An 11,767-nucleotide genomic window follows, 5' to 3' on the forward strand; every position below is an offset into this window, starting at 1 on the left:
TCAGCTTCGGTAGTGAACCGAGAAACTAAGGAACTACCAAGAAATTGACAAGTCTCACTAGTACCCGCAAAATCCGCATCGGAATATCCTACCAAATTAAATTCAACATTTCTAGATACCATAAGCCTAAATTAATAGTACCAAGCAAATATTTAAAAATTCTTTAACGACATGTAAATGTGATTCATTAGAACAAGATTGAAATCTAGCACAAAGACATACACTAAACATAATATCGGGTCTATTATCGGTTAAATAAAATAAGATCCAATCATACCTCTATAAGTTTGTATATCCACACTTACCTTTTTCATTCTGTCAAGCTTAGTGGATGTGCTCATAGGAGTTTTTGCAATTTTACCTTCATTGAATTTGAATCTTTTGAGCAAATCCCTTGTGATTTTTCTTGACTTATGAAAATACCATCCTTGAGTTTTTGATTTGGAGTCCAAGGAAGAAGCTAAGTTCTCCCATCATACTCATCTCAAATTCACTATGCATACACTTAGAAAATTCTTCACACAAAGATGGATTAGTAGAACCAAAAATAATATCATCCACATATATTTGTACTAAAAGCATATCATTTTCTTTAGTCTTAATAAAAAGAGTAGTATCAATTTTACCCATTTTAAATCCATTTTCAAGCAAGAAATTACTAAGTCTATCATACCAAGCTCTTGGAGCTTGTTTTAAGCCATAAAGAGCCTTTTCAACTATAGACATGATTAGGAAAATCAAAACTTTCAAACATCGGAGGTTGTTCTACATAAACTTCCTCCATAATATAACCATTTAAAAATGCACTTTTCACATCCATTTGATACAAAATAAAATTCTTATAAGAGGCAAAAGCAAGCAACATTTATAATAGCTTCTAATCTAACAATGGGTGCAAAAGTTTTTTCATAATCTATTCCTTCCTCTTGACAATAACTTGAGCTACAAGTTTAGCTTTATTTCTAATGATATTTCCATTTTCATCCATTTTATTTCTAAAGACCCATTTAGTTCCAATTATAGAAGCATGAGAGGGCCTAGGGACTAACTCCCAAACTTTATTCCTTTCAAATTGATTTAATTCTTCTTGCATAGCTAAAATCCAAAATTCATCATTTTCGGCATCTTTAAAACTTTTTGGTTCAATTTGAGAAACAAAAGCAAGAGTATTAAACATATTAAGAGAGAAACGAGTTTTCACACCTTGTTCGGGATCACCAATTAATTCTTTGGGATGGGAAGGAGCATACCTCCACTCTTTAGGCAATGGATGAAGAACCAACTTCGTTCTTTTCGATTAAGCTCACCTCTTGCTTACTTGAAACAATTTCCTTGCCTTTGTCACTAACAAGTAAATCTCCAAAATTTCCTTCTAAAAAATCACTATAAATAGGCTCATTAGAAATAACATTGCAAGATTCATCAAATACTACATGCATAGATTCCTCAATTACTAAAGTTCTTTTATTGAAAACTCTATAAGCTTTACTAATAGAGGAATAGCCAAGGAAAATACCAACATCCGTCTTAGAATCAAATTTTTCAAGTTTTTCTTTGTTATTCAAATAAAACATTTGCAACCAAAAACTTTGAAATCCCAATCTTTGGAATTTTTTGTATGATCAAAGTTCATAAGGAGTTTTATACAAGAATGTCTAATTAAACTCTATTTAAAACATAACAAGCGGTGTTAATGGCTTCCGCCCAAATGTATATAGGTAAACCATACTCATGCAATATTGATCTAGCAAATTCTTGCAAAGTACGATTTTTCCTTTCAACTACACCGTTTTTGTTGAGGAGTTCTTAGAGCGGAGAAATTATGAGAAAACCATTTTCTTCACAAAAATTTTCAAAAACATTGCTATCAAATTTCTCCTCCATGATCACTCCTAATTTTAGAAATCAAAAAACTTTTTTCATTTTGAACTTTTTTTGCAAAACTAGAAAAGCTTTTCAAAGCATCATCCTTATGTTTTAGCATCAAAACCAAGTAAATCTTGAAAAACCATCAACTATCAATAAGGCATATAGTTTCCCTCCAAAACTAGCAATTCTAGAAGGCCAAATAAGTCCATGTGTAATAGTTGAAGGGTCTAGTTGTAGAGGTTACATTTTTAGATTTGAAAGAGGACTTAGTTTGCTTACCCATTTGACAAGCATCACAAACTTTGTCTTTTTCAAATTTAAATTTGGGAAGATCTCTAACCAAAGAATTCTTGAAAATATTTGAAATTAAGTGCATGCTAGCATGTCCTAGTCTTCTATGCCATAACTAAGAATCATTATGCAAAGCCGATAAACATTTATCATTAATAGGACAATCATTCCAATCAATAGTATAATAACATTTCATCTCTATTTCCAAACAATATACTTTTCTATCACTAACATTTCCAATGATGCAATTCTTTTATCAAACACAACTCTAAAGCCTTTATCACACAATTGACTAATACTAAGTAAATCATGCTTCAAACCATCAACCAAAATATATTTTCAATTAAAATGAGAGATTCATTACCTATACTACCTTTACCAATTATTTTACCTTTTCGTTGTCACCAAAGGTTACAAGACCTCCATCCTTTTTGGAGAGAGAGACAAACTTGGATGGGTCTCCCGTCATGTGCCTCGAGCAACCACTATTCAAGTACCACTTGTTTTTCTTAGAGGCTTTCAAACAAACCTCATCATTTTGTTCATCTTCTTTGTCACTTTGAGTCATGAAGCAAAAATTGGCCATTTCTTCATTATCATTCCCACTTTCGTTTCCATCGCTATCATCCCAAGTAGCTATCATTGCTTTCTTCTTGGATTTCTTGGATGATTTGAGAAAATGACAATTGGTTCTAATATGACCCGGATTCTTGCATTCATAGCATATTTACCTCATTCTTTTTTGCTCTTTTCACCTTTTGACTCTTTTTGGTTGGAGTGATGCTTCTTGAATTGCTTCTTTCTCTTGATGAAGTTCTTATTCTTACGTAAAAGATAGGCAATATCATCTTCATCAAGATTCATCTTCATCTTGGGAGTCAACTTCTAAAGGATGGTCTTTAAAGCTAATACTCTTTTCTTTCTTTTTCTTTTCATCTCCATGTTTTTCTTGATCTTTATCTCATGCGTCAACAACGAGCCTATGAGTTCATCAATGGAGAGAGATTTGAGATCCTTTGCCTCTTGAATGACGGTGACTTTAGCTCCCATTGTTAGGCAAAGACCACAATAGCTTCTTTATCTTCTCAAGATTTAAGTACTTTTTCCCAAGTCCTTCTAAAGCATTGACAATGTTAGTAAATCTAATAAACATATCAGAAATAGCTTCATTTTCATCAATTTTAAACATTTCATATTGATGAACTAACATGTCAATCTTTGTTTTCTTTTACTTGACTAGTTCCTTCATGAGTAATTTCTAATTTATCTCATATCTCTTTAGCAGTTTTGCAAATAGACATCTATCATACTCAAATTCATTCAAAGCACAAAATAAGCAATTAATAGCTTTGACATTTAAAGAGCATGCTTTCTTTTCATTTACTTCTTAGGTTTATAAGTGCTAACACCATCAACATCTTTTGTTGGAATTTTAAAACCTTCCTCAAACAATATCCCATAAATCATAATCAATAGAAAGCAAGAAAAATCTCATTCTTATTTTTCCAATACACTATAATTAGTACCATTAAAGAAAAGAGGCTTTGTAATAGATTGACTATCGGTAAAGGATAAAACCTAAAGTTGCCATAGCTCAAAAACAATTAGTTCATCAAGAAATAAATATTTCAAGAAGAACAACCCGCTTTGATACCAATTGTTGGATCGATATGGCAACCCTCGAGGGGGTGAATAGGATTTAATTAAACTTTTTTTTCTAAATTAACCCAATTAAACTAATTAATACATTTTTTATAAATAATAAGAAAAAATTCAATTTATGCAATAAATAAGATGAAAAAAATGTGATAATTTAATTCTATCAAAATTTGATATATTGCAGTTGCTAGTTGTTGTGCTCAAATTCTTTGGATGAAACAAACTCTTTGTGATTTTGGATTAAAGTTTGATAATGTGTCTATATTTTGTGATAATACTAGTGCTATTAATTTGACTAAAAATCCTATACATTATTCTAGGACTAAGCATATTGATATTAGGTATCACTTTATTAGAGAACATATGCAGAATGATAATATTACTCTTGAATTTGTAGGCTCTAATAATCAATTAGCGGATATTTTTACCAAGCCTTTGAATGAATTGCAAAAATAGGTTTGAGCTCGGTATTATTCGTTGTGATGCCTCTTGATTTTATAATTTTTACTTGTTAATTCTTTTAGAAGGCATTTTGATAGGGGGAGATATAGAAAGCATGTGTTAATATTCTTAGGGTGAGTTGTGCTAAATTTATGTTCATGTTTTTAAGGGAAACATTTATGTAGTTCTAAATTTTTCTTAATTATTCTTTTTGATGATTCCAAAGGGGGAGAAGTTTAAGAAAAATATGCTATAAATTTGTTATGATTTTGATTGTATTAATTAGGGGGAGAATTTATTTTTTTGAGTGAATTTCAAGAATGATCTTTATGGTGATATGTTGAATTTTATTATGTGCTACAAATGGTTTACATGTATTTCAAGTTATTTTTCTTGAATGGTTTCTCATCATCAAAAAGGGGGAGATTGTTGGTCTTTTGGCCCTTAATCTCAAATTAATTAATTAACCAATGTTTTGATGATAACAAGCTCAATTTTTAATTACTGAAAATCTTAGTATTTTAATATGTCCATAGCGTAGAGCTCGGAACAACGATTCCAACACCTCTCGAATCACTCAAATCGAAGCTAAAACGAAGACGATATGACCGAAACAAATCTATAGAGAAAATACCGTGGTGGATGACGTAGCATAACCAGACCATTTGCATGTAGACATATGGCAGCATATTGGTTGAATAATGGATCATTAAGAGATTAACATATGATGGACTTTTGATTTTTGAATTGATTTAAAATAAAAAAATTGAAATTTAAAAGAAATTTAAAAGGAAAATAAATTTAATATTATTTTATATCTGTGTCTAACGGCTAGTTTTTTACACATGGTATGTTTTTTATTTTTTGATTGACTTTAAAAAGAATGAACTTAAAAAGAAAATGAATTTAATATTATTTTATGTTTGTGTCTAACGTCTAGTTTTTGACACATGGTATGTTTTTTTATTTTTTAGATTAATTTTAAAAAGAAAATGAATTTCAAAAGAAAAAAGAATTTAATATCATATTTTGTTTGTATCTAACGACTAGTTTAGTTTAAAATCTCCACTATTGATTTTTCTTTTCCAAAATCCAATGGTCCAAATTAATTGTGGTTTCTAAAAAATTTTCCATCTCTATATAAACCATCTTCCTCCAAGTGCTTAAACTTGTAAATCCACTCTAGTGAGAGTTGTATTGTGTTCTTCAAAAATTCCAACATTTGTAACGGTTTGATCCGATTTGATCCTAAACCGTGGAAAGGATCGAGTTTGCTCTTGAACCCGTTGTAACGATTGGGCTCTAATCCGTGGAAAGAGTCGAAAAGATTTTATTCAAATTTCCAAGAGGCGCTTGGAGAGTGGAGTAGGTCGAGTTTGACCGAACCACTATAAAAATTGCGGTGTCTTCTTCTCTAACTCTTTCCTTTTTATTTTTACAATTAATTTAAGCAATTTATTGTATGTTTTAATTTGTTCTTATTTATTTGCTAAAATTTGATAGAATTAAATTGTCACATTTTTGTCATCTTTTTGTTGCATTAATTGAATTTTTCTTATTATTTATAAAAAGTATATTAATTAGTTTAATTAGATTAATTTAGAAAAAAAAATTAATTAAACCCTATTCACCCCCGGGTTGCCATATCGATCCAACAATTACCATACAAGTCTCATCTTTTATCCACAAAATTTTTAAGTTAATTTTAGAAACAACTTCAAGGAGAAACAAAAACGACTATAACATTTTACTTCGGGTCAAAGGTTCAATCTTCACTCTTAAATACGTTCATGTACATATAAATGTATAAATATATGTATATGTTGAGTTTACATACTCTTATTTGAATGGATTTCAATGATCTTCCTATTCAAGAACATAATTTCATTTCAAATTCTTGAAGAAACTCGTGAAATTATGCAAACTGATAATAAAAAGTTTAGGAGGGAAACATTATTTAAAAGTTCATTTACATTACAGAAGAGAAAAAAACGTATTAAATATGATAAATAAAAAGTCCCTAAGATGAAACAAACCCCATCCCCTTATTTAAAAGAAACTGATCTTCTAGCCGAATTGTCTCACGACATACTAAACCCGCATCCTATAAGCTAAGGATGCGAGCTCTGTGTCAGTCATTTTAGAATACACAATTGGCTAAAAGATACAGTTTTGTTTTTTTTTTTTTTTTTAACCATGTCTGCTTGGTGCCCGTTCCATTTCAACTAGATCCAAAACCAAATCAAATTCATCTGCTTGGGCTCTTGAACTCCTTAACCCACCTCCCCAGTTAATGGTCTTTCTGTTAGGTCATGCTCTTTTATTCCTTTAGCTGCTTCCATAAGTTAGCCCCTCGAGGATGAAGGCACCGTAGCTCGATGGCAATAACTTTTGCAATTCGAAATGGCTTCTTGGGTCTTATAACTGTACAAAGAATTGAGCAAGATCACGAATCGCTTCGTGAAAATCAGCTGCCCACAAACATTTTTGCCAAGCCGTTTTTTTGTAAGTTTCATTTTTTCTTCATCAACTTCATATCGAGGGTAGACAGCACAATCTCCTGACAGCGAAGAATTCCAGCTGCTCCACCATAGCACAACCATCTTTCACTCCCTATGTTCATGTTCCATCTCACTCTATGCATTGCAACGGATTTGGGCGGGAGACTTTCAAATTGATCCCTCGAACCAGGCACTACGGCAGCATCCGTCTGTCCATCTACGTCAGCATCCATCTGTGCATCGTCATTAGGCTCATCACTACAATCCAATTTTTGGTTCTCAACCCCCTTCTTGCACTTTGACTGAGTTCGGTTTTTCTTCTTGATGGACATCAATGTATCCTCAATTCCAGATTCAACACCGACATCGACATCTGAGCAAAGGGCTGATTCATTTTCCAATGCCGGAGCTGTGGCAGTTTTATGATTTCCTTCATTTGACTGCATTGAATCAGATAAAATAGCTCGCATGGACAATGGGTGTTCAGATTTGTTGGACAGCTTCTTCAAAGAGAATGGAATATTTGGTGGAGAGTGGATTGTAATAGTTGATTCCTCCTCGGTTAAGTATTCGCACACATAATGTGGGGTGCGATGGCGTGAATTCTCTTTGTCTGCTGCTTTCGTCGTAAGCTGATAAATTAAACATAAAAGAAAAAAAAATAGTGAAATTATAATTCATTTATGGAGACCAATGCAAATAAATGGAAGTGTGTTCAATGTATATAGTTATCTTTGAACTTCATCTGTGGTGCATAGAGGAAAAAGGGGGCATATGTGAACTCTTCAGGTATTTTTCTATTTCAACTATCAAAACTAATTTTTATGGTCCAATAAATCTTTATCAAAGTAAGAATTGAGAATTTTCAATTGATCAAATAATTTCCTGCATCTATACTATACTCTGTCACCCTCTTACGTCCATCCCTCAGGAAACCCATAGATTTCTAGGTTTTAAGTTTTAACTGGATATATTCCAATCTCATGCATATTTCAAACCAAAGAAGCATATTTTTGGGTACAAGCCAGATTCCTGGTAACTCCACGGAGTTCCCTTAATCTTTTTGTGACAATACACCTTATTCTAACAACAAAAGGGATTGTTTAAACCATCCCTTAGATCAGGACTAGGATCTAGACCCTGGAAAAATAGTTTATTACATATACATACATTATAAATACTCAGCAATAAAGTAAGTAGGTTAAAGAAACAGAATTATAAGCTAAGATTTAAAAATAATAATGATAAAATATAAAAAAACAAAGACCAAATAAACGGCAAGGGCCGAAGAGGCAAACTTTCACCTCCATAGCAAAATCTACTGTGCAAGTTGAACTTACCTGGAAACGGACAACAGCTCCATCAGCACCACAATATGCAACCATGCCTGAAATAATCAGTTGCTACATCTTAAATGTACATGACAATAATCAAATAGTTCATTTGATTGTGTTGATATTTAAAAATTAGAAGTAAAACCAAAAAAAATATTTGTGTAGATAGCAAAAGAACAACAATCCACAAATCCCCTGTTTGGTATTTTGGTGTGAAATTTCTTTCTAAATTCAAACATAATGTGATACAGAAAGATACAATTGTTGCTTATTTCCACGTGGCTAAAAATTAAATCAAGATAAGCATATAACTCGATGAGAATGTGTTTCTAAGGGGGCGTTTGAGGTAAAGATTATCATTAAAATATAATAACCACCTCTTACTATAGTAAAAACTATTTCAAAACCTCCAATTAGCTATAGTCAACACTATTTCAAAACCCTCATTTGCTACAGTATTTACTATTTACTACCGTTTTTACTATTTTACATTCATCATTTTTTTTATTATTTGCTACAGTGTTTACTATTTCCTTCTCAAGCTAAAATAGTTTACACTTCAAACACATATCATTATAATCCAAACTAAAATAATCTATATCCAAACGCAAACTATTATAACCCAACTATAACAACCTAAGAGTATAATAACTAACTTATTGCCCCAAACGCCCCCTAGATTATTTAATGACTTGAAGAAATATAAATAATAAGGAGAATGATCCCAATATAAATAAATTTTCAGTTTACAAGACTAGAGCTGTAGAGACCACTGATGATAGTGTTAGTTTTAGCCCTAAAGGCGTTCTAATCTTTTACTCAGTGTCTACCTGTCCTGTCCTGTGTTAGTACAGTGTATACCTGTCCTGCGTTCTAATCCCAATATAAATAACCAATCTAAGGTTTCTCTCTGTTTGGTTATTTATACCTGTCCTATATTAGTACAGTGTATCAGAAAATTAAAAGAATAAAAATTCTCCTATCGTGGTTTTTCTCCCTGATCTAGGGTTTCCACGTAAATCTGTGTTTCTGTTTTTCTCCTCTTTTCAATATGGTATCAGAGCATGGCGACGAAGCCCTGGCCGTCATTGATGAGAACAAACCAGAGACTCCAACAGAAACCTCCATTGGAACGAAGGGATCCATGTACGCTGAAGTTGCTGCAGCCATAAGAGAAGCCGTTGAGGATTATTTTCACGCCGCTTTGCCTCAACTCCTCAAATCCATGTCTGATCCAGCCTCCAACCAGACCCGACCCGATCCTCAAATCTGTAACCAGTGGACTTCCTTTGCAGATCCGACCACCAGAGCTCTCAGACCCGGTCGGCAAACAGACCCGAGCCCCTCCATGATGCACAGATCAACAGATCCCATCAGTACAGCTTCGACCAGACCAACAGATCGGCAACAAGCTTCGATCGATCACGACCCATCTGATTTCCACCATTTTTTGCCTCAGAACCCATCGATGCACAAGAAATCACCAGCATCGGGAGTTTTTGCACAGCCCGACATTACCGCACGCGACTGGCGATCTTCAGCAGATTTCCAGCCTCCGTTTTCAAGTCAGCCACCGACCCTAGCATACATTCCAGACCGTTCGTGGATGACCCACTCTTCTCAGCCGATCCAGCCGGTCCAACCGAACCAACCGGTTCAACCAAACCGGGTCCAGCCAAATCCGGTCCAGTCGAGCCAGTTCCCAGCTCTTCGTTTGGTCCGTCCTCGAGCCAAAATGAAGCTACCTTTCCAGAGATCTATGGGCAAAACCAACCTATGGCAAATTCTGGCGGAACCGTTAGTTTTGAATAATAGTTGGCAAACTTACAGCAGCAAATATCGGCCCTTAGATCCACGACAAATCCTACAACTGGTTTTCATCCACATTCAGACTTCTCTTTATGCTCAGAAACACCGGTATGCTCAGAAACACCGGTAAATGCTTATTCTACTTTACCTGTAGCAAATATTCTGTCTGGTTCTGTGGAGAATTCTACAGGGATGTCTATTGGTGAGAAACTTAACGGCGAAAATTACTTTTCCTAGTCCCAATCCATAAGAATGGTCCTTGAGGGACGTCACAAGTTTGGATATCTAACTGGAAAAATACCAAAACTAAACCCCGGTGATCCCCAGGAACGTATATGGAAAGGAGAGGACTCTCTTCTTCGCTCAATTCTGATAAACAGCATGGAACCCCAGATCGGGAAGCCATTTTTGTACTTAGCCTCTACTCGAGATATTTGGGAAGCTGTCCAAAAGCTCTATTCACAGAGGCAAAATGGCTCACATCTTTATACCTTGAGGAAACATGTTCATGAGTGCAAACAAGGGATCCTTGACGTAACGTTTTATTTCAATAAATTGTCCCTGCTGTGGCAAGAAATGGACTTGTGCCGTGAGGTCGTGTGGAATTGTCCTGTTGACGGAGTTCAGTACTCAAAGATTGAGGAGGCGGACCGGGTGTATGATTTTCTGACTGGCTTAAACCCTAAATTTGATGGTGTCCGAAGTCGGATTTTGGGACAGAGACCAATACTATCTCTAATGGAAGTATACTCAGAGGTCAGGTTAGAAGAGGACAGAACCAGGGCAATGAATGGCACTAGCAACAACCATTTAGATTCTGCTGCGTTTGGAGATAAGTCTTCGGGACCAGAGAGCGACAAACAGAATGGAAAATCCCCACCAATCTGTGAGCACTGTAAGAAACCGTGGCACACCAAAGATCAATGCTGGAAGTTACACGGTCGCCCACCGAATGGCAAGCAACGGTCTGCGAATGATAAGTCAAAAATCGGTCGGGCCCTTGTCAGTGAAACAGGGGATGGTACATCATCAGCCACTAGCCAGGTAGAGTCGAGCATGGTTGGAACCGACAATGTCGCACAATCAGGTACTTCTCAGTCCTTTAGCTTCTTGGTCGAAGGGGATGAATCATAGATCCTTGACTCAGGAGCAACGAATCACCTAACTGGATCATCTGATCAATTCCTCTCTTATTATCCAAGTGTGGGAAACGAAAGAATACGAATTGCAAATGGGTCCTTTGCTTCCGTTGCTGGGAAAGGTCACTTATCTCCTATTCAAGGGTTGATTTTACATAATGTCTTGCATGTGCCAAAGATATCTTATAATTTGCTATCTGTCAGTAAAATAACCAAAGATCTGAATTGTAATGTCGTTTTCTCACCGGATAATGTTTTGTTTCAGGACCTGAGCTCGGGGAAGACGATTGGCACTGCCTGACACAGTAGGGGGCTCTACTTCCTCTCGGAGGATGCTTCATCTAGGAGTTTGTCTAGCACTTGTTTACTATCTTCCCTTACTATTTCTGAAACTGATTTCCTGTTATGGCATTTTCGTCTTGGATATCCGAATTTTCATTTTATGAAGTATTTATTTCTCCATTTATTTCGTAATGTTAATATTTCATCTTTATCTTGCGATGTGTGTATTCGTGCAAAACAACCTCGGGTGTCTTTTAATTCCCAACCTTATAAACCTTTCCACCTGATACATAGTGATGTGTGGGGCCCATCTAATATCACAACCATGTCGGGTAAGCGGTGGTTTGTCACCTTCATAGATGATCACACTCGTCTTACATGGGTGTTCCTTCTTACGGATAAGTCTGAAGTGACTACAGTCTTTCAGCAATTCTACACCACG

At 34.9% G+C, this 11,767-nt stretch overlaps 1 protein-coding gene across 1 annotated transcript in view; it reads right to left on the reverse strand.

The window, feature by feature from the left end:
* Nucleotides 1-6,157: 6,157 nt before the first annotated feature.
* Nucleotides 6,158-11,767, reverse strand: part of LOC120089853 — a 14,283-nt gene continuing 8,673 nt past the window's right edge. Inside the window, exons 13-14 of the mRNA XM_039047266.1 lie at nucleotides 8,102-8,148; nucleotides 6,158-7,393 (exon numbers count right to left, since the gene is read on the reverse strand). Of these exons, the coding sequence (XP_038903194.1) occupies nucleotides 6,773-7,393; nucleotides 8,102-8,148 (668 nt within the window). The 3' untranslated portion in view covers nucleotides 6,158-6,772. The remainder of the gene's footprint in view (nucleotides 7,394-8,101; nucleotides 8,149-11,767) is intronic.

This window comes from Benincasa hispida, chromosome 11 (genome assembly GCF_009727055.1).
Source record: "Benincasa hispida cultivar B227 chromosome 11, ASM972705v1, whole genome shotgun sequence".
Taxonomy (NCBI): Eukaryota; Viridiplantae; Streptophyta; class Magnoliopsida; order Cucurbitales; family Cucurbitaceae; genus Benincasa; species Benincasa hispida.